Source organism: Carettochelys insculpta, chromosome 7 (assembly GCF_033958435.1).
Source record: "Carettochelys insculpta isolate YL-2023 chromosome 7, ASM3395843v1, whole genome shotgun sequence".
Lineage (NCBI taxonomy): Eukaryota > Metazoa > Chordata > Testudines > Carettochelyidae > Carettochelys > Carettochelys insculpta.
In genome coordinates, this window is record NC_134143.1 from 72,823,055 (window position 1) to 72,845,881 (window position 22,827).

At 57.5% G+C, this 22,827-nt stretch overlaps 1 protein-coding gene across 7 annotated transcripts in view; it reads left to right on the forward strand.

The window, feature by feature from the left end:
- The window catches only part of SEMA4G (semaphorin 4G), a 94,619-nt gene that overhangs the window by 31,748 nt on the left and 40,044 nt on the right, over nucleotides 1–22,827 (forward strand). For all 7 annotated transcript variants that reach the window (XM_074999264.1, XM_074999265.1, XM_074999267.1 and 4 more), the window contains exon 2: nucleotides 19,517–19,748. In XM_074999264.1, the coding sequence (XP_074855365.1) occupies nucleotides 19,628–19,748 (121 nt within the window). In that variant the 5' untranslated portion in view covers nucleotides 19,517–19,627. The remainder of the gene's footprint in view (nucleotides 1–19,516; nucleotides 19,749–22,827) is intronic.

The following is a 22,827-nucleotide window of genomic DNA, read 5'->3' on the forward strand; positions in this document are numbered from 1 at the left end:
TGGCACCAGGCTCGTGGCAGGGGAGCAGGCTGGCTCCGTGGGTCTGAGGAGGGGGAAGCCAGAGGCCAGCGTTCTGGCGGCTGGGTGGCGAGGTGTGGGACGGCCAGTGGAGAGAGGGAAAACAAGTCAGGGCGAAAGACAGTGTTGGCTGGCTCTGCAGACGCTCACATGGCCATCTTAAAAGAAACGCTGGAACTTGGGTCTGAATTTACCAAGGAGCTGTGGCTGAACGCTAAGTAGGGGGCAGCTACACGCAGATGCTCTGTAACAGCAGGACCAGCAAGGAATTGGGGTACTTACATGGCCCCCAACTGTGTTATTGGGGGAGGAAGTACAAGTGGCCGTTTCCGCTGTACCATAGCTGGTGTGGTGGCAGGGCGCAGGGCCCTGAGTTTTGCACAAAATATTTTGTGAAATATCCTCCCCCTCCTGCAGCCCCGCACTGATGTGTTGCCAGAATGAGACAGCATTGAGCTCAGAGAGACACCGCGGGCTGAGCCGGGGCAGGGCGTGTGCAAGCAAACCCTTCACGGCGGGCCCTGTGACGGGGTTCAGGGGTCCCCAGGCTCTGCCCCAACCCTGCAGGCAGGAGTGACTCACTCAGCAGGGGAACGGCGGGTTTATTAGCCGACAGGACACAGCGTCGTACAGAGGAGTCAGTACAGCCGGCAGAGACAGCCAGTCCCATCCGTGCTGGGGAGAGGAGGCCCCGAGGGGCCCCCAGAGCCGGGGCCTTGCCCCCTCCTTTGTCTCTCTCTCACCCAGCCCAGACTCACTGCTTCCAACTCCCAGTTCCAATTCAACCCCCTCAGGCTCCACCTCCCCCTTTGTCTGCAGCCCAGGGGTGTCACCTGGTTGCCTCGGTTGCCCTCAGCAGGAACCCCACACCCTCTGTGAGCCCCACACCTATCCCCCACCACATCACAGGCCCCACTTTTCACCCCTGGAATTAGCAGGGCCCTGCCCCATGTAAGCCAAACCAAAGGAAATTTCGGTCAGGTTTGTATGAGAAAACCCCTCTCGGCACGTAGAAGACAATAAGCCTGTAGGCTGTAAAAACTTTATTAATTGGTGTATAAATGTACAGACGCAGGCTCAAAGACAGTAAGCGATTTCAAGGTTTTTAATGAGACCAATGAGCCTGAGACCCAGCAGCCGATCATGCTGTGCTTCCGTTATGAAATTTCCCTCCCAGCTCCAAAGGGGCTCATCCCCCACTTTGCAGCCCCCCCGCAGTTTAGCGATCGTGAGAGAGCGGAGCCCAGGCAGCGATGAAGAAAGATCGCTCAGCCTTGTGGAAGTAAAAATGAAGCCACACACTTAAACCCAAAGGGGCCCTTTTTGCTCCCAATTCAGGGGCTGTTTGGGGTTTGGCTACTCCACAGCTCTGTTCTCAGGGGCTCCCCTTACTGGAGTGAGATCTGATTTCCCCCTCCGTGCGCCAGGCAGAAACGTGCAGGCCCGTTCTCGCCTGTCATTCTTCTTCTTGACCTATGTCTGAGTCAGTCAGGCTCCAGGGCACCCCTCTGTAATGCAGGAGAAGGTTTGGGGGAAGGCTGTGATCTCATCTGTGCTGGGGGTGGGGGGGTAGAGAGAGGACGAAACAGGCTTTGTTAGCAAAATCGTGGGGCCACCCCCAAGCGATGGTGTTATGTGATCCTCCGGGGAAGAGCAGAACTGTACAGAAATCTTACAGCTGCAGAGAGAATCCACGGAGGCCTTGGTTAGGCCTGGGGGGATTTAAATCGTAGCTATGCACAGAACAGCCCGGCACAGGCAGGAGCTATCAGCCCGTTCCTTCCTCTCCTTTCCCCTTCTGCTGCCCGTCCTGCCGCAGCCCATTCAGGATCCACTCCACCTTGTGGGATAAGAACACAGCCCAGGACAGGAGATGACTGGCAGCTCTAACAGCTGGTGTCAGCAGCTGGCACGGTCCTAGTTGTCCATGTTCTTAGTGTGCGAGTGAGTTTTGCGTCTTAGGGAGAAATGCTGCCGTGCTGAGTTTTGGGTATTAGAAGGTGTCTACAGGGATGCAGCGTCCGAAGCATGCAGAAGCTCCTCAGAGCTTCTCCCTGGGAACAGGGCACTGCCGTGGGCTGAGGTTCCTGGGAGAAGGGGTGTCTCTGTGTGTCCTCTTAACCGCTTCTGAGCCAGGACTGGCACGTGTGAAATCAAGTCATTACACTTGGAGTGCTCCCGGCATCTTTGTCTCTAGTTCTCCTCTGCTGGGAAACTGTCCCACGTGACTCCAGACCTGCAATGGGCAACCTAGGCTAGTGATCAGCGTTCCCTGTAAGCTGAGCACTTGGGTGGCATTTCATTCTCTCCTGGGTGGCTGCCCAATGGATTAGCAGAGGCCTGCAGTCGGCAGCGTGCGTGTCTATTGGTGGTGCGCCTCCGTCCATGCCTCGGTGCACAGAATAAAATTTATTCTGCTCCTGAATGGAAGAAAATTAGAGGGCGCCCTGCTAGTGACTGGGCTACGTGAGCTGCCGTCCTTTGAGTCAGTGGGCTGCCCGGTGGTCGGAATCAAGACCTGCTCTCAGGGTAGGGTAGTTTTGCTGCCTGGCATGCCTGGAATTGGCGGGTTGGGCTGTGACTGGCGGCAGTGGGAGCACACGGCTCTTGCAGGCAGCGTGGTGTGAATCAGCACCCGGGCGTGTCACTTGTGTAAAACCAGTAGGAAAAACCGATGTGGCTGGAAACAAGCAGAATCTGGCAACCCCACGCAGCAAGAGGAACAGCGCCTGGGCCGGACTGCTCCAGAGCCGAGGTGTCGGACAGGTGGCAGAGAAGGAGCCACACAGCTGTCCTCCGGGACTGGCTTTGGAACACGCCTGGAGAATTCACCCTTCCAGCTTCTCGCGCAGGGCCGAGAGGCCTGGTTCACTTCTTGGAGCGTTTGTTTGTTCTGTGCTTCCAGCCGGATGACGTATTTGTTCGTGGGCAACCGTCTGCAGCGTGTGTGCGTGTGCACGTGTGTGTGCTTTGAACAGTGTCCTACAAGGCTAGGGGTGTGTGTGTGTGTGTGTGTGTGTGGTTTGAACAGTGTTATAGGAGGGGAGGGGGAGGGTGTGCGTGCGTGTGTGCGTGCATGCGTGTGTGTGTGTGTGTGTGTGTGTGTGTGTGTGTGGTTTGACCAGTGTCCTAGGAGGGCAGGGGAGGGGAGGTGTGTGTGTGTGTGTGTGTGTGTGTGTGTGTGGTTTGACCAGCGTCCTAGGAGGGGAGGGGAGGGGAGGGGAGGTGTGTGGTTTGAACAATGTCCTAGGCAGGGAGGGGTGTGTGTGTGTGTGTGTGGTTTGACCAGTGTCCTAGGCGGGGAGGGGAGGGGAGGTGTGTGTGTGTGTGTGGTTTGAACAGTGTCCTAGGCAGGGAGGGGTGTGTGTGTGTGTGTGTGTGGTTTGACCAGTGTCCTAGGAGGGGAGGGGTGTGTGTGTGTGTGTGTGTGTGTGTGTGTGTGTGTGGTTTGACCAGTGTCCTAGGAGGGGAGGGGTGTGTGTGTGTGTGTGTGTGTGTGTGTGTGTGGTTTGACCAGTGTCCTAGGCGGGGAGGGGAGGGGAGGAGAGGGGTGTGTGTGTGTGTGTGTGTGTGTGTGGTTTGACCAGTGTCCTAGGCGGGGAGGGGAGGGGAGGAGAGGGGTGTGTGTGTGTGTGTGTGTGTGTGTGTGTGTTCTGCTAACATTTCTGGGCTCCGTCTCGCCTGGTCTCATTCGTCAGGTCAGGCCGAGCAGGCGGTTTCTGCAGGCTCGGCTGTTGCGGGGCCGGGCTGGGAACAGCAGCTGCAGGGAGATGGGGGGTTTGTTCGTTGGAGCCCAAAGCAGAGGCAGAAATGCGAAAGCAGCACAAAGGAGGTGTTGCACTCGGGTTGGCTGGTGGCCTTTAGAGCCGAGCTTCTGGGAGCCAGGACTGAGCTGTTTGCAATGAGGAACCTGCAGGCCAGGCACCAGCGGGACACGGGGGATTTTTGGTGAATTACACAGCGCTCGGTAGGGACTGGCTTTCGCCCCTCGATGCTCTGACTCTCCCTGCGTGGAAGGGAGCCGGGCAGGTGGAGGAGCTTCCGCAAGGGTGGCAGCTGCTCGCTGTCCTCAGCTGAAACCACAGGGCAGGAGGAAACGGAGGGGAACGCGCTCTGAGTGTGTTTAAAGCTGCTCGCTGCAGGAATGAAACGGGGCTGATTCTGCACCCAGGTGGGCATTGGGCGACCGGTTCCTTGTACACGGCCGATCCAACCCTGCCTCTGCATGCAGCGTTTAGCTCGTCCCTAGCTGGGCCCCTTCGCTTGCCGAGCGAGGGGAGAGCGCCTGATGCTCATCTCATGGCTTTGACGCACCTCGGGGCCCCCGGCTGGCACGCTGTAGTGTGACTGCAAAGCAGCTGGTAAAGTGAGGGTCTCTGGGGGGCTCCTGGCCTGTGTGATGCAGGATCGGGGCAGCCTGGGCCGAGTCGCTCTCGCTTTCTCTGGGTCTTTTCCCATCAGTCGTTTTGGCTGCAATTTCCAACGGGATCCCACTGGACGTCCAAACTCCCCAGCCCGGAGGGGTCCGAGTGCTCCAGGATCCAGCCGGTTCTTACCATATTTCCTGGGACTTACCCTCCTGCTGGCTGGGCCCTGGGGTTGCCAACTTGGACTGAAGCTTCTCCAAGAGATTTCTTTCCCAGCGTAACCTAAGGTCATTTTCCTACAAGATCTCATTAACTCTCAGAATAACACTACCCCCTTATCTCCGAGGCTGGTTTCCAGTGCTGGGCCCCTGGCTGGGAAATGGGCAGGGGGGTTCTAGCACAAATATGCCGGTAAGGGTGACGGCGTGGGGTCCGATGCAGACCTGGAGCTGTCTCTGATGTTGGCCCTGTCCAGTGCTGTTCTGCTTGTGCTTTGCTCAAGCTTGGTTTGCCTCCCGAGCAGCCTGGCCGTTGGCTACGGGCGTGCAGCTAGTTAAGCCTAAATCTGTGATTTAGCTGGCCCGTGCCCCGTGATCTAACTGGTGATGAGTTCTCTTGTTGGCTATTCAGGGACTTGCTGCATAAGGGGCACCCAAGGCCTGCCCAGGGTCCCTCCGTTCTGCAGTGCGTGTGAGGCCTGAGCCTCTGGAGTGGTGCATGGGGCTGGGAGATCAGTCATAGACCCCTCGGGCGGGAAGGGACCTCAGGCCCTCAGTGAGTCCAGCCCCCTACCCAAAGCAGGATCAAAATCATCCCAGCCGGGACTTTGTCAAGCCGGGACATAAAGACCTCTAGGGATGGAATATGTCCAGACACGGCTCTCTCTCAGTGAGGGCACTGCTGGCCTTAGCAAACCTGCTCCGTTGCTCAGACCTACATCTGCCTTCTCGGTGCAAGGCCCTCCTGGGGATCTGCCAGCCGAGGATGAGACAAGCAAGGGCAGCCAGGTCGGATTCGAAGGAAGAAGCATGACTGGTGGCCTCCTTGGAGGGACCAGGGCTGGATGGGCACGCGTGAGCCGGGGGAGGCCAGCTGGGTGCTAGACCCGATCTGTGAAGGTGGCCCTGTGTATGTGGAGTCCAGGCCAGGGTTCCAGTCCCCTGGTGAATAGAATTGTAGGGTTGGAAGAGACCTCAGGAGGTCATTGAGTCCAACCCCCCACTGAAAGCAGGACCAGTCTCAATTAAATCATCCCTGCCAGGGCGTTGCCAAGCCAGGACTTAAAAACCTCTAGGGATGGAGAATCCACCACCTCTCTAGGCAACGCATTCCAGTGCTTCACCACCCGCCTGGGGAAAGAGTTCCCTAATATTCAACCTCCCCCTCTGCGACTTGAGACCACTGCTCCTTGTTCTGCCATCTGTCCCCACTGAGAACAGCCTCTCTCTCCATCCTCTTTAGAGCTCCCCTGCAGGAAGCTGAAGGCTGCTATTAAATCACCCCTCGGTCTTCTCTTCTGTAAACTAAACAAGCCCAAATCCCTCAGCCTCTCCTCATAGGTCTTGTGCTCCAGCCCCCTGGTCACTTTTGTCACCCTCTGCTGGACTCCATCCAATGCGTCTGCATCCTTCTTTTGATGGGAGCCCCAGAACTGGACACAATATTCCAGATGTGGCCTCACCAGTGCTGAATAAAGGGGAATAATCACTTCCCTCAACCTGCTGGAAATGCTCCTACTAATGCACCCTAACGTGCTGGTAGCCTTCTTGGCTCCTAGGTCAGATTGCTGACTTATGTCCAGCTTCTCATCCACTGTCATCCCCGGGTCCTTTCCTGCTGCTCTGCTGCTTAGCCGGTCAGTCCCCAGCCTGTAACAGTGCTTGGGATTCTTCCGTCCCAAGTGCAGGACTCTGCACTTCTCCTTGTTGAACCGCGTCAGATTTTTCTTGGCCGCATCCTCCGATTTGTCCAGCTCACTCGGAGCCCTGCATGAATCTTCCTCCTCTAGCTCGTGCGGCCGGAGGTCTTCCCTGGCTGGTTCCGCAGACGCCTCCTGCCTTGGCTTGCGATGGAGGCCCTGGGTGAGCCGGGACCATTGTGCTGGGAGAAGAGAGAAGGGCCTGGGAAACCGAGTCACTCAGACCTGCTCCTCCCAAGTCTCCCGCGGAGCCAGCTGGCCGCTGGTCTGGGCTGCGAAATGCTCTGTGCTGGAAACGGCTGTTACTTCCCAGGGAGCGGGTGGCTGCAGCCCAGTTCCGGCATCTGCGAATGAGCCAGGGCAGCCGGTTGCTCGGAGGAGGGGACTGGCCGGGTCGTACCAGGGACTCGGTGCCAGCGCCGGCGGGGAAGACGTTCCCGAGAAAGCAGGGCTGTGCCGGGCTGGAGTGCACCCTCGCTCTGGAGCCAGGGACTCACCGAGCCCTCTCCCTTTCTGGCCGGGTGGGGGCGCTCTGGCAGCAGAGTGAGAGTCCCCCTGTGCCAGGGCTGACACTGGGCGATGCCCAGGAGGCTGAACCTTAGAGGTACACCCTAAGACAGTGACCAGTCAAAGCTACAGGGGGAGAACAGGCCGCTCCACAGCCCCTCGTCTTGCGATCATGACCCGGCATGTTTGGACTCCGTTTGCATCCCCAGCAGATGGTGCCACCCTGCGTGTGAGCCACGGAGAGGAGGAAAGCCACTGCCTGCCCCCCGGCCCCGCCGCCTGTAGCTTCTCTTGGAAGGTCTGCCAAATGCTGCCTGGTTGGACCCCTTGTTGTTGGGGATTGCTGCAGAGATCACAGTTCTCGGGGAGCGTGGAACAGACATTCCCACCACTCAGCGCAGGAGGAGCCCAGGTGGATTTTACTTAGCGCTGGTGGGAAGAGCAGGGCTCGGGGGCACCCCAGGTTCCAAGGCTGGGGCAGGGTCGGTTGCCTGCCTGGGCTTGTCTGCGGGGTTGATTAGCAAGTGTCCGATGGCCGATCTCTATAAAGTGGGGTGGCACCACAGCAGTTCTGCACACGAGGGGTCCCTCAGCGAAAGCAGACGCTGCAGAGAACCCGAGGCTGCAGCTGGGTGACCTCCTGGCTTGGAGGGCCTTTGTCATAGTCCAGCCCCCTGGTCGGCCAAGGAGCACCACAGACAGACCGTGCCCTGGCAGAGCCCCATGAAGAACTAGCCACCTAAGGGAGCCTTGTGCGTGCCGGGCGCTGATCTCACCTCGCCGGCCATCTCCCTGAAGAGCTTCTTGTTCCGGTCGCGGCAAAGGGCAGAGGAGTCAGCCCTGCCCACAGGTGCAGGGAGCGAGTGCTGCTGAATGGCTAGAGCTGGGGGGGCCGAGCTGGGGCGGCTGGGTCCTTTCCAGGTTCTGTCACACTCGCCAGATGGCCTTGTTCAAGCCTCTCCCAAGCGGGTCGCCTGGCCACCTCGCCAGCGGGTGGTGCTTGACCCCTGCCTGTGACGCGCCTCAGGCCCCTGGCTGGCGCACTGTAGCGCGATTGTGAACAAGCTGTTAAAGTGAGGGTCTCTCTCGGGAACTCCCGGCCTGTGTGACGCCGGACCAGGGCCAGGCCTGGGCCGAGTCGCTCTCCCTTCCTCTGGGTCTGTTCCCATCAGTCGCCTGGGCTGGAATTTTCAGCAGGGTCCAACTGGACGTCCAAGCCCCCCAGCCCAGAGGGGTCCGAGCGCTCCAGGATCCAGTTACTGTATTTCCTGGCACTCCCCCTCCGCTGGCCCAGCCCTGGGGTCGCCAACTCGGACTGAAGCTACTCTGGGAGATTTTCCAACCTGGCGCAATGTCACTTTCTTAACACACACCTTAAAATCTCCAGGGCAGCTTTCAGTCCTCCCTGGGGGACGGGTACCCCTTCCAGGGGGCTCCAGGCTGTGCCTGGAGGTTGGCAGCCCCTGCTGTGCCCCTGGCAGATATTTAAAGGCCTGTTTTTGTAGCAGAGCCATTTTTTTGCTTAATAGGCCCAGGCCAGGAAGCTAGAAGCTGTTGGGATCGAGCGCAGCAGGGAAAGCGCAGACACACGTCCCGAGCCGCTCCGACGGGCTTGTCGAGCCTGTCAGCCGCAGGCAGTCGGGGTTCAACTTTGCACCCGTCTGGCATGGGAGGGTCAGGCAGGCTGGAACTGGTCCCGTCCCTCCTTGGAGTAATGATTCACTCGAACGCCCTTTGCTCCACAGGCGTCTCCGTCAGCACTCGGATCCCCCAGGGACTTGCGCAGTGCTGTCTTGGTGAAAGGACTCGAGGGTCAAACCGGGGGTCCGAGCCCAGGCCTTGCGCTCTGCCAGGCAGGGGACCAGCAGGGGGACGAGTTGTCCAAGATAGCAAACAGAGCCCCCCAGAGCAGCGTGGGGCTGGGGCAGGTCAGGAGGAGCTCCCTGTGGCCGGAGGGCAGCTCAGCAGCCAGCTGGGGGGCGTGAGGGGGGAGTGATCTGATGCTGTGTGCTGACCCATCGCTAGGTTGTGTCTGTCTTCATAGAGCCGAGGCTGGCTTTGTTCTGGGTTGGCAGCCTGGAGCCCCGCAGGTGGGGCACGAGGTCCCTCCCCAATGCACACAGTGACTGGCGGTGAGGGCACCGTTACCGTCCCTGGGGCAGCAGGCCCCAAATTGTGGGGCGCCCTAGCAGGTGAGACTGAGGAGTGTTCAAGGAGGCCTGGGTCAGCCTCCATGGGGGTCGGGGAGGGAGCCTGGCCCAGATCCGCTCTGTGTCCTCATCCCACTCCCTCCTGCACCCCCAGCCCGGCTCTGTCTTCATTCCACCCCGCCGCAGCCCGCTGCTGAGAACCCTGGGCTGCGCAACAGTGGCCAGACAGATGCCGGTGTTGGTAATGAGCGGGGGCCTGGCTGGGAAAGTTTGCACCCCACTGGCCTCAGGCTTGCAGCTAGCAGCCCGGCGAGGGTGGCTCAGCCTTGACGAGTCCCAGAGCGATAATAATCTACCTGGAACCCTCCAGGGCATGGTGTGTGGCTCAGGCCCTGTTTGATTGCCCTGAACTTTAGTGTGCAAATGAGGGGTTGCATGGTGAAACGCCAGCGTCACAGGTGTGCGTTGCACAAGGTGAGGGTGCTGCAGCTGGCCATCTAAGCCCCTCAAGGCAAGGACTTAGCGACTGGTGTTTGGCCTCGTGTTTGCGATGTGTCTTGTGCCGTGAGCACCCCCGGCTGCTACGCCCCTCACCGTTAAAGCAGCTGGGCTTTGCAGAGCCGGGAGGCCAGCGGGTGAAATCTTGGGTGGCAAGGTTGTTTTAACCCTCCAGCCTTCTCTGTGGACGCCAGCCTCAATTCACCCTTCTCATGCATTGCTCCCCTCCTTCCTCAGGAGGCCATGAAATAGCCTCTCTCCTACTCCCCGCATTGCTTGGCTCCCTCCATGGTGGTTTCATGCCTTCCTCTGAACTGCAGGGGGTTCGGCCCGGCTGGATTAGAGGCGGTTTGCTGGCCTGGGTCAGATCGCTGACGTGTTACCTGGAGTGTGGGTGGAATTCCCCCCTTGTTGGGACCGAGTCCAAGGCAGGTGCTGAATGCACAGGCAACGTATGGAAGAGAAGCTGAAATCTCGTGGCGTGAGGGTGAGAATCCCGTTCCTGGCTGGACCAGCTCAGCTAAGATGGGAATTGCTCCTGTGTTCTCACGCCACACTTTTTATTTCTGGTTCTTCTCGTGGCCACGGCTCGGCGTGTCCTGACCTGACGCCCACGTCCACTTGCGTCTCCCCTCTGGGACGTCGCCTTCAGAGTCCCCTTCCCTGCTCCGGCCCAGCCCGTGCCCTTATGTGGAAAGCAGCTCCGTGCTCTAGGAAAGCACCTTGCGTGTCCATTACAAAGAGGCTGGTCTGGTAATGGATACCACCTGCTCGTACCGTGGTCTCTCTCTGCTGCCAAAAGCGGCAGGAGTTCGGCGCGAGAGGACAGGGCTGCCTTTGTGAACAGATGGTGCCTCGGGCGAGCAGGCGTCCAGCTCCCTGGGGCTGCAGGAGGAGGCAGGAACATCTGGATCTTGTAAATCTCTTCCCCACATGGTGCGGTTTGTTCCTGGCGGCTTCTCTCTTCCCGCTGAGGCCGGCCCAGGCTTCCGTTCTGAGGTGCACAGCGCAGGGAGCTGAGCTTGTGGTGATTGGGACGCTCTAGACAGTACTTGGTCCTGCCATTGGGGCAGGGGGCTGGACTCGATGGCCCCTCGAGGTCCCTTTGATTCTCTGTTTGGGTAGCCGCCGGCATCGAGCCCACGACGCTCCTCACCGGTCGGGAGGGCAGGACCGTGCTACAGGGCTACACAGGTGGAGCTACCTGTGAAAATTCCAGGCCCCAGTGACTCGGTTCCATTGACCCCAGCACCGGCGCATCTGGAGAGCGTCTCCCAGGGACGGCTGCCGCCTCCCCGGGGGGTTAGTCAAGCTCTCTCCTGCCCACTAGAGCCTCTTCGCTGAGGCAGCGTAGCCCTGCCGAGGGTCTGCCTGCCTCGCACGGCTGTACGGGCAGATCCACCGGAGCTCAGAGCTGACTTGGGGGTGGCCTGGGCCAGCTCCGCTCGCCTGGAGCCAGCTACGTCCTCCAGTGGCTAGGCCAAGCGCTGCTACAGCACCGCTGACCTGAAGCTCTTGTCTCTCCCACAGCCCCAGCTTCCTTTGCCCTGGCCTGAGGGCTCCCTCTGCCCCTCCGCGCTCCGGCTCGCTCAGCGGGGACTGGCGAGAGAGGGCGGCTGCCCTGGGTGATGGGGGCTCTCCTGCCAGCGGACAGGACTGCAGCGTCCTCCTTGGGAGGAGCAGAGCCGGCTGAGTCTGGCGGCTGGAGCCCTGGAGTTCTCCGCACCAGCTGGGCACAACTTTGGAGCTGGCTGAGCACTGGGCCTGGCCGGCTTAGGAGCTGCAGCTGCTGGGAGGTTCGGTAGCTGGCCCGAAAGCTGTCCCCCCAGGGCTGGCCGTAGCTCTGGTGGCTACGTGTCCCCTGCCACTGTCCCAATGGGCCCTGGCTCCTGCTGCATTTCCTGGGGAGAGTTACTGGGGTTCCAGGAAAGGCTCCCCGCCCGCAGGGTTACCGTGGAACTCTGCCCGCTGCCGCGCAAGGCAGGGCAGGGCAGTGCCTGGGCTGGGGCCGTGCAGGTGACCTGGTGGGGGTGAAGCACCGGGCATGTGTTAAATGGGACCTCACTGGGTTCTTAGTGTGTGGCGGGTGCCACTCGACACGGACGTGGGTGAGGCTCTTCTCCAGTTCCCAGGCAGGCAGGGAGCACAAGAGGCCACCTGTTTAAGGCACCTTCCTTCAGGCTGAGCATCCTTAATGTGACTCTTCTCAGCCCCCTCCTCCCTGCCCCCATTCAGCCCCACGCCTTCCCCGCCCCTGCAGGGCGTGAGAGCCGTGCAGAATGGGACTGATGGAGAGAGGCACCCAGCTTATATCTCCGTCATAGACTAGTTCTGTGGGTGCCTGTGTGCAGGGGCCTCTCGCCTCCGGGAGGGCTGGTCTCCATGCACGGAGCTGTGGCAGTTCAGCTACCCGCATCCCTCAGGCCTGTGTCAGCTCCAGGCCAGCCAACTGGGGCTGCTCCACTCTCTGCTCAGGTGCATGGCAGCCCGGAGTGACCTTTGTTGAGGTCCTCCCGGAATGGCGGAGGGTGGCGGAGGTTGTATCCCCATCCACGTCCTCTTCAGAGCCAGCAACACCCACCTTCCCTCCAGCTCCGCCACATGACTTAACAATCGACTGTTTCTCCGCCACAGCAGCTCTGATGGGCAGTCAACCGCCTGATGCGAAGCAAGCAGAAGGTTAGGCCAGGTTTTAGAAGGAGCATCTCCGGCAGATCTAGAGAAGTTATTATTCCCCTCAACTTGGCACTGGTATTGTGTCCCCCAGTAGAGAAAGGAGGTGGACGCATTGGAGAGGGTCCAGTGGAGGGCAATGAAAATGATTAAGGATCTGGAGCACATGAGCTGTGAGGAGAGGCTGAGGGATCTGGGCTTATTTAGTCTGAAGCAGAGAAGCCTGAGAGGCAATTTAGCAGAAGCTTTCAACTTCCTGAAGGGGAGCTCTAAAGAGGACAGAGAGGCTGTTCTCAGTGGTGACAGACGGCGGAACAAGGAGCAATGGTCTGAAGTTACAGAGCGGGAGGTGGAGGTTGGATATTAGGAAAAAGTATTTCCCCAGGCGGGTGGTGAAGCGCTGGAATGCGTTGCCTAGAGAGGTGGTGGATTCTCCATCCTTCGAGGTTTTTAAGTCCCGGCTTAACAAGGTCCTGGCTGTGATGACTTAGTGGGGGTTGATCCTGCCCTGGGCAGGGGGCTGGACTAGATGACCTCCTGAGGTCCCTTCCCGCCCTGGGATTCTTTGATTCTGTGACTTAAAGAGGATGGTCTGAGCCGCAGCCATCAGGCCGGGCGGCCTAAGGAAGCTGGCAGAGGCTGCAGACCAAAGCAGGCTGGATTTGACGTTCTGGGGAATGAGGTTGCAAAAGGCAGATGATAGGTGTCCTGCAAACCTCCTTTGCGCAGCAGGCCCATGGGGCATTCGGGTGCGCAAGGGAGGTGGGAGAAGATGCTACACTCCCCGGAGTCAGGAAGCCCAGCGGGCAGCCAAAGGCCTGCTAAAAACCCTGCTGTGAAATAAGCCCCACTTACCTGAGCCCTGGCCACGTGCAGCCCTGGGTCCCAGGTGAGAACGGGTTTGGTGGTTTCTCCCCACCTCTGTGTGCATGCAGCCCACAGACAGACCTGCACGAGCAGGGCAGGAGGGGGCCTGTGGCCGGCATGGGGGTGAACTGTCCTCCCTGGGGGTGTGTGGGGGTGGCGCGGAGTGGAGTAACACAAGGAGTCCTCTGGAGCAGGGCTGTGGGGGAACCAAGCTGGCATGGCTGCAGATCTCCAGCGGTGTTTGCCATTGCATAACCACGGCTGCGTTGATGCTGCCTGGCTGTAACGAGCTGCACGCTGCGAATCGCTGCCCTCAAAGGCTGGTCGCTGGGGGGGTCCAGCCGGCACTGCTACGCCAGCATCTAGGGACGGTGCTGGTGAGTCGGTGGGGGCAGCTGGCTGCAAAGGCGAGTGGCTGGCCTGCAGGCGAGCGGCAGAGCCGAGACGCTGCCGTTCTGCGCCGAGCCACGCTTTCCCTCCCAGGGGACCACAGGGTGGGACGGACCGCGAGGACCAGCTAGTCTAATGCCCTGCCCGGCCGGCGTGGGGCTTCCCAGCACTCGCTCGCCAAGCCGGGGGCAGCTGGCCTGGCTTCGGGGGCAGGGCATGGCCAGGAGCTTGGCCGCTTTCCCATGGGGAGTCAGCCGTTTAGTGGGGAGCAGACCCCAGCCTTGTGCTGGGGCTGTGAGAGCCCCGCAGCCTCCAGGAAGCCGTTGGCTAGTGGACTCGTCAGCCTGCCGCAAGGCTAACATCAGAATCAGCAATGCAAGGGGTACACCTTCTTAGGCTGACCCCATGCAAAGGCTGCAAGAAGTCCTGAGGCCCCTTATAGGCTATCAGGTATTTTGGAGCATAAGCTTTCATATTTATGCTCCAAAATACCTGTTAGCCTATAAGGGGCCCCAGGACTTCTTGCTGTTTTTGAAGGTACACACAAACTCAGCTACCTCTCTGATACTTACGCAAAGGCTGTGGCCCAGGTGAGCTCAGGCCTCTTCCTGTGCTGACCACGCGTCTCCATGGGCTTCCCCCGGCTGTCGCTTGTCTCTCAAGCAGGTTGTAAGCTTTGTGCCGCTGGGATGGTCATTTTTTTTGAGGGGGGAGGGGGGTTGTACCGTGCCTAGCAGAGCCGGGCCGTGAGCCAGGGTGCGTCCCTAAGTGCTGACGTAATAGAGCTGATCACCGCAGTTTCCTACAGCATGAGGTTTCCCAGAGCTTTGCCAGCACAGTCCCATTGTAATGAATTATTTCCTCCTGGAACCCCCGGTGAGCTCCATGGTGTCCTTTGTTCATTGGGACCCAGCACACACAGTACCTCTGAGGTCACGCTGCAGGGTGCCATCTGCACACCAACCCCAGGCGTATGGTGCAGAATATCACGCTGGGCAGAGGATGTTAGTTTGCAGGGTGTAAGTGTACGTGCGAGAGCATCCTCTGTGCACGACGGAGGTGTCTTCCCGCCCTGGGATTCTACAATCTCTGGGACATACAACGGTAACGTACACAAACCTGGAGGAGAACGCTTCGGTCTCTTTGGACGCTCAGTGGCAGATTTAAAAGGAGCAGGCCTACCACAGAAAAATTTCAAAAATCAAATGGAGAGAGAAATTTCAGAGCTGCAATTCAGTTGCAAATTTGACTCCATCAACCAAGGATTGAACAGAGACTGGGAGTGGTTGGCCCATTACGAAAGCAGCTTCTCTGCTCTTGATGGGCACCCCTCCACCTTAGCAACTGACAATGGGCCACATCCCCCTGACGGAAGGGACTTGTTTTCTTCTCTCTTGATGGTCACAACTCCACATTAACTGCAAATAATGGGCCATTTCCACCCTGACTGAATAGACCTTGTCAGCTCTGGCCCTCCCCTTTACTGAGTCCCCCTCTTTAAATCCTCCTCTGAACCACCACCCCCCCACTCATGCATCTGACGAAGTGGGTCTTTGCCCACGAAAGCTTATGCTCCAAAACATCTGTTAGTCTATAATGTGCCCCAGGACTTCTTGTTGTTTTTGAAGATACCGACTAACACAGCCACCTCTCTATACTTATGATCTCTGGGGTCCATCAAGGCTGGCCATGCCAGCCCAGAGTGCTGGTGAAAGTGGGATCCGACCCAGGGCGGTCCGGTCCCTGGCAGCAGGGGCTGGAGATGGGGACAGAAGAGAGGATAGCTGAGCATTGTCCTGGGAGCTGGGAGCACCTACCTGGCCTCTCCCTAGGGCTTTGGTTGCTGCTGAATCTCTCTGCCACGGCTTCTCTGTCTGCAGAACAGGCAGCACCTCTGGGGCAGGGAGGATTCAGGCTGAAGGGGGACAGTGCTGTGCCCAGGTCAGTGGGGGCCTGATGCTGCCAGCGGCTGCAGGTGTCATCTGCTGAGCACAGCGTAAACCCAGGGCTCTAGCCGTGTGCAGCTGTGATTCATCCCACCTGGCTCCCTGGAGGGGGGATTGCCCTGGCTTTGTGTCCTGGCTGCAGTCCTCCAGGCCAGCATCAGCCGGAGATGGCCCTTCTCAATCCCTGGCCTAAGCTCACATGAGCAGGGCTGCTGCGTTGTCAGTGCGAGGTGGGATTCGGAGAGGTGCTGGTCCGCGGTTACCCTGTGTACGGCCAGGGCCTAGAATCGCCCAGCTCCCAGGAGTGAGTCCACCAGCCCTGTGGCATTACGGGGTGAAACCAACGTGCTCTTCCCTCGGCTCAGTGAAGTGACGGCGTTACGGCTGGGACTGGCGGCGTCAGAGGCGCCAGATGACAGCTCTGGGGAGGGGAGTCGGCCTCGCTCAGAGCGCCGCCACCGAAGCTGCTGGGATGAAAGCTCGGGGAGTCTGGCTCACTTCCTCGGCGGGCTGCGGAGCGCCACAAAGTGGGCCAGGATCAGAGGTGACGGCTTTGATGGGAGTCTGAGCAGCTCGGCCGCTGGGGAGTGAAGGAGAGAACGCAGAGCAACTGGCCGACTCGGGTGTCGCTCCCAGGTTGGTGCCGGGGGGGTGGGATGTCCGCACCACAGCGAGGGGGCTTCAGGCTCTCCACGCCCGTCGCTCTCAGCCTCCTGCAGTATCTCAGGCTCCCTCTGAGGTCTGCAGCCGCCTGCTGGGCTCTCCTCCGACCATCATTTCAGGGCTGATCAAGGAGACCTGGAAGGGGCAGCTGCCCTCTGGGCTGGTGCTGGGTGTGTTCCTGCAGAGAGGCTGTGGGGGGCGCTGTCCTGCAGGTGAGATGTACCCCACAGCGCCGGTCCCATGGGACTGCCTCCCACGTGGGGCTCGCAGCTGCCCCTCCCCCTGCTACTGATTCAACTAGCTAGAAACTCGGGCTCCAAGGGCCAGCCCTGCTGGGCCTCTCCTGCCTCCTGCATGTCTCAGTGGCTCTGCTCTCCCAGGGGATAGTCAGTAAGTTTCTGGACGATAAGGGAACCACAGTGCTATTTCCTTCCTCTCACGCCACCAGGGCAATGCGACCGCTCAGGCCAGAGGCCCTGTGCAGAGCTGCCTCCCTTTGGTGTCGTTAGCTGTCCGCCAGACCCAGCTCCCCGTGTGCTTCCAGCCAGGGCCGGCACACTGCGGAACCCTGTTCCTTGCCGTGATATTGTGGATGGGCTGAAAACCAGCTACAGGCCCCCAGGGGGAGCGAGAAGCTGGCACATGCTGCGTCTCTGCGCTGCTGTGAGCAGGAATTCGCGCCTTTCCCAGATGCCTGAGAAACTGATGCAGCACTTGCAGCAGGTGGGAAGAGCTTTGCTGACGGTTTCCACCTCTGCTTTATGGGTTAGCAAGTCGCTGCGGCTGGCTTGGCTTAACGAAGGCAGGGTGCGGGGCTAAAGAGTTCTGCTGCCTCGGAAAGGCGGTGCAGGCTGCAAATCAGAGGCAATGTGCCATTAACTCCTTCGCTGCGTGCAGCTGTGGTCGCAACCTGCTGTCCTGGAAGTGAGATACAATTGTCGCAGGGGATTTGCTCGGATAACCTTGCAAAGTGGGGAGAGCTAAGGGACAGGGACAGCCTGGGTTCTCCTCCAGTGAGTCTGGGGCGCTGCGTCTCATTACATCTATGGATAGACGACAAACCAGAAAATACCCTACATGGTACACCAGCAGCTCGGGTACAGCCTGTAGGTCTCATTCCCATCTCACAAAAGACAGATTAGAATCGGAAGAGGTACAGAAAAGGCCAGCAGCAATGACGAGGGGGATGGAACGGCTCCCGTGGGTGAGACGGAGACAATTCAGTTTGGAAGAGACAACTAATGGGTATACAAAAGGCCTGCACGATCGTGACTGGTGTGGAGAAATTAGTGACTAAGGAAGTGTTATTTACTCCTTCCCACCACACACAGCCCAGGGCTCACCCGATGACATCAACAGGCAGCAGGTTTAAAACCAACAAAAGGAACCGTCGCTTTGCTCGTTGTCCAGCCAACCTCTGGACCTCATTACTGGTGATGTTGTGGGGCCAAAACTCTAAACTGGGTACAAAAAAGCACCGGACAGCAGAGAACGGGCGACAGGCGAGCGATCGCTGGATGACTGCCCTGTTCTGTTCATTCCTCTGGGACATCGAGTGTTGGCCACTGTGGGCGTGGCTAGATGCACCTTTGGTCTGACCCCAGGTGGCTGTTCTGTTCTTGGTTAGAAACAGGGGCGAAGGGCACTTACGTGTCAGTGTTATCCATGACCCAGCTCTGCGGTGGCAGAATGCCTCCCCAGCCGTTACGACAGACAGTCCCCGACTCTGTCTCTTCCTTTGCAGCTGGTGGAAGCAGTGGTTGGTTCCCAGGGTCTCCTGTCTTTGGGGAGCTGACGTGTGGCGTATGGGGAGTACTTTCAGGGCTTGTTAACTTGCATGGGAGGTTTTTAGTCAGGGCAGCTCTGACCGAGCTCATATCTTACAGAATTGTCTGGTCCTGGGACCATTCGGCCTGCTGCTGTTCCAGTCCGCCCCTACTGGTGGGGTCATTGTTCCTGCAGCTCACAGCGGGCCTAGGAGATTGCAGCTGCTCTGTCTGGGAACCAGGCCAATCACACGGCGAGCTGGGGATGGAGACATCTTGAGGTGGAACCTCTCGTGGGTGCCCCATGCCAATCTGTAAAGCACAGTACGCCGGAGGGGTGACTCCTGCCGGGTTACTGCTTAAGAACATAAGGACAGCCCAGGTTCCTTTGTAACCCTGTTAAAGTCCTGGTCTTCCCGATGTCCTGTGACAGGGAGTTCCACAGGTTGACTGTGCATTGCATGAAGAAATACTCCTGCTGCTTGTTTAAACCTGCTCCCTTTTAATTTCATTGGGTGACCCCTAGTTCTTGTGTCATGGGAACAAGTAAACAACTTTTCCTTCGTCACTTTCTCCACACCAGTCGTCATTTTATAGACCTCATATGCCCACGTCATCTCCTCTCTTCTAAGCTGAAAAGTTTGAAGCACGAAGGCTTGAATTCAGTAACACTCTTCATCTTTGATAGGGCCAAAGGCTGGTAATAAATGCATTGCATCTTCTAAAAACCTGGGCCCGCAATCAGGCATCATGACATCCTGCAGCAGGGAGTTCCTCAGGTTGTCCTCTCCCTCAAGTGTCTCTTCTTGGATTTTTTGTGGCACTTCTGGCTTTAATTTGGTCCTAGATTATTTTGTTCCTGCAGGTCGGGTAGGTTGGTACAACAAGAAATCAAAAACTAGCCTCCACTACACTGAACTGTTGGCCCTAAATGCCCGCCCTGTTCCAAGGACTCTGTGTTGGATGCAGCTAGAGATTCTAGTACCACGAGGATGGCTGTAAAATCCCATCGCTTTTTTCGTGATGTTTATTACCTTGATTATTTACACTGACGCGCTCGGGTCGCAAGTGCAATAAAACACAAAGAATTCATGGCAGTGTTATGTGTGCTGTGTTCAGAGGTCTTAGCGGCTGCCGTAAAAACATCTGGGGGACGGGGATACATCGGTTTATTAGCACGCAGGCTTTTCCGCGACTGCCTGCCCCCCCCAACGCTTTCAGATGCTGCATTTGTGATGCAGACAGAATGAGTAACCGAGTGGTTACCCAGCCGCATGATGCCTTCCAGTTTCTCCATTACGTGGCCCACGATTGACCTGTGGCAGAATAGCGCGAGACGGGTCTTTTAGGGGGTGGATTTAATGAGGAGAGCAGGCTGCTGGGGCTCGGCGCGGCCCGATTGCTGTTTTAATTTTTTTCCCATCCACGACGCATTTTTATTAAGTTTAGGAAATGGAACACGTTGAAAGAGGAGAACCTATCAGACGAGAATCCCTAGCCGGAGGCAGTGACGGGTAGTGGTTAGAGCAGGGGACTGCCCAGCGCGGCTGTGTTTCTCTACCTAGCTCTGCTACTGACTCCTTCCCTGTCTTGGAGTAAATTTTACCGCTACTCTGTGCCTCAGTTTCCCCATCTCTAATACTTCCCTGTCTCCCGGCGCTGTTGTGGAGCTGAATATTTGGGGAAGGGCTTTGAACTCCTCCAGTGAAAGGAACCATGTGTCCCGCTCCTCAGCTTCCTCTCTCTGTTTCAGGAGCGTGATCGTGCTTTGCTGTCAGCCCCGCAGGAGCCTGGAGGGTGTCCTCGAGCGAGTGTGACCCACATCCCCTGGCAAAGAGTGAGCTGGTCACGGGTACCTGAGGGGATGAGACGACCGATGGCCAGTTACGTGTTGCTCCTGTTCATGGCCGTGACAATGGGCTCCCCCTCGCGACGCTCCGCCGTGGACCTGGATGCGACGCCGAGGACGACGATCGCCTATAATGGTAAAGCGGCGCTGATTTAACGAGGGGAGCTGTGGGCCTGGCTCTGGGGAGGGGATGATCACAGGCAGAATCTTAGAACACTAACACTGAAAGGGACCCTTGAGAGGCCATCGAGTCCAGCCCCCTGCCCTCATGGCCGGACCAAGTACTGTCTAAACCATCCCTGACAGACATCTATCTAACCTGTTCTTAAATATGTCCAGAGATGGAGATTCTACAACCTCCCCGGGCAATTTATTCCAGTGTTTGACCACCCTGACAGTTAGGAACTTTTTCCTAATGTCCGACCTAAACCTCCCTTGCTGCAGTTTAAGCCCGTTGCTTCTTGTTCTATCCTCAGAGGCCAAGAAGAGCAAGTTTTCTCCTTCCTCCTTATGACTCCCTTTTAGATACCTGAAAACCGCTGTCATGTCCCCCCTCAATCTTCTCTTTTCCAAACTAAACAAGCCCAATTCTTTCAGCCTTTCTTCGTAGGTCGTGTTCTCTCAACCTTTGATCATTCTTGTTGCTCTTTTCTGGACCCTCTTCAATTCCTCCACATCTTTCTTGAACTGCGGTGCCCAGAACTGGACACAATACTCCAGCTGAGGCCTACCCAGCGCAGAGTAGAGCGGGAGAATGACTTCTCATGTCTTGTTCACAACACACCTGTTAATGCATCCTAGAATCATGTTTGCTTTTTTTGCAACAGCATCACACTGTTGACTCATATTTAACTTGGGGTCCACTATAACCCCTAGATCCCTTTCTGCTCTACTCCTTCCTAGACAGTCGCTTCCCATTCTGCATGTGTGAAAGGTCCTTAGATCTGGGCTTCACCGCTGCAGTGAGTGCTGTGCGCAAGAGTCAGGCTTGGATCAGGCTGGGGGCGTTTGGAGCTGCACAGCGCTGGGCGGGTTTGCAGGCGTTCCTGTGCTTGCTGGAGTTCGACCGGGGGGAGCCACTCGTGACAGTGGCGGCATAAGCTGCCCCTTGGAAGGGGGTCTGGTGTGTCACAGCTGGTGCTCTGAGCGCTGAGGGCTCCCCGTCTTCTCGCACCCCCTTGCTGGGGTGGGGACCTGCTTGGAGAGCCGTCAGCCTGTCTGGGAGCGGCTGTCGATTGCTCCATGCCAGCTTGAGCTGTCAGCACAACAGCAGCTGCTTGTCCCATTACATCAGCATCTCGCTTGCTGATCTCCTGAGACCCCAGAACCCTGGAGCCCGGAGGAGGGGAGAGAAGGGAGGATCTTTGGCGAGGCTGCTGCCTTGTGCCTGTTATTCCTGGCTGCCCCCGGCTGCTACAGCATCAGTTGCATCACACTGACCTGCCTAAACCAGCTCTCCCACTGCCGTGCCTAGCGCTAGAAGGGTGGAGTTTGTCCCCTCTGCAGAGGGGGGCCAGCATGGGACCCACAACCCATCCCATCGCCCCTTTGCCCGGGATGAATTCTGGCCATGGTGAGCTGGAAGGTGATCAGATAGGTTGTCGCAGGCCCGCCACCTCCTGGCTTTTCTCAGCCGGCCTGATTCATCCAGCCTCCTGCAGCATCGTCCCTGCCCACCGATGGATTCCTGCTTGCGCTCTCGAAAAAGCAAAACAAAAAAGCACTAAAGTAGCCCTTTAAAGACTAACAAAAAGCAGTGGGAGTCTCACAATTCTCTTTGATAGACAGAAGGTCTGGCCTTTGCCCTGGGGGCTGGCATGGAGCCGTCTTACCTGAGTGGCTGCTAATTACTTCCTGACTGCATGGAAGGGAAGCTAAAGCAGGAGCCTCTATCTCACCAGGATGGTGAGAGGGCTGATTAATTAAGGAATAGTAACAGAGAGAAATGACGGGCACATTCTCACGTTCCTCAGCTAACATCATAAATGCCATCATGTGCCAACAATGCCCAGATCCTTTGTATATTGGACAGACTTCAAACCCTCTTAGACAGAGTTAATGGGCACAAAACAGACAGAAAAACACTCCTGATCCACAAACTGCTCAGCCAGCATTTTAATGGAGTGGGCCATTCTGTTAATGACTTAACAGTTTGCGTCTTACTGAAGAGGAATTTCACAACACTCTTGAAAGAGAGGCTGCTGAACTCTCTTTTATATTCAAATTCAACACATTAACACATGGTTTGACCCGGGCTGCGAATTTTCTGGGTCATTATAGGGGCTCTTTTGCATACTTGGCTTCATGTAATTCTTGACTCCCCCCCGCACCCCTCTACTCTCTGATTTGCTCACCTTGATCATTCTTTTTCTGATGTGTCAACCTTGATTACTTTTTTGGTTCTCTGTCCCTGAAATATTGAGTCTGTTCCCGTAGGGCGATGGGCTGAAGAAGTGGGGCTGTCCCACTAAAGCTCATCACCTACTAAATTATTTTGTTCGTCTTTAAAGTGCTACTTGACTGCTTTTTTGTTTTGATAATTAACGAATGTTTGCAGAGGGTTCACGTACAGGCTACAGGAGCAGGGAGAATATAATTCTCATGGGAAAATAAACCTTTGTGTAACTACAACAATTCCCTGGGAAGAGCAAAACTGGCTGAAATCCCTCTGAAGGATGCTCTGGAGAAGCCAAGAACGTGGCTAAAAGTTGATGCTCAGGACAAGTAGATGGCGTGGCGTGTGGGCTTGTGGGTTTCACTCAGGGCTTGGAGCCAGGAGGTTACTCAGAGCTTCTTAACATCTATCACCGAGCAGCCTGACTGCTCCGAAAACCAGTGTGTGCTTTATAAACCCTGAGCCGCAAAGCCGGGCTGGGTCATCGTTCTCTTTTACGTCCGAATGGCCGCTTAAGACCCACGAAAGCTCATGACCCGATAACTAAACTGGTGAGTCTTGAAGGTGCTCCAGGACCGCTCGGGTTTGTCTGGCGAACACCTGGTTTCACTGCTGTCGGTAACTCATGTCTCGATCCAGACTTTGCAATATACCGCCAGTCTGCAGCCATAACTCCTTCGCCGGCCCCTGGACGCCCATGTCACAGTGACACCGGTGACCAGCGTGACCCCAGCTTCCCTTTAAGCCCTCACCTGATGGTGTTTGGTGAACTGGAATGTCGCACCCAGAATCCGGCTGTCCTGGGACCCCTTTGCCAGTC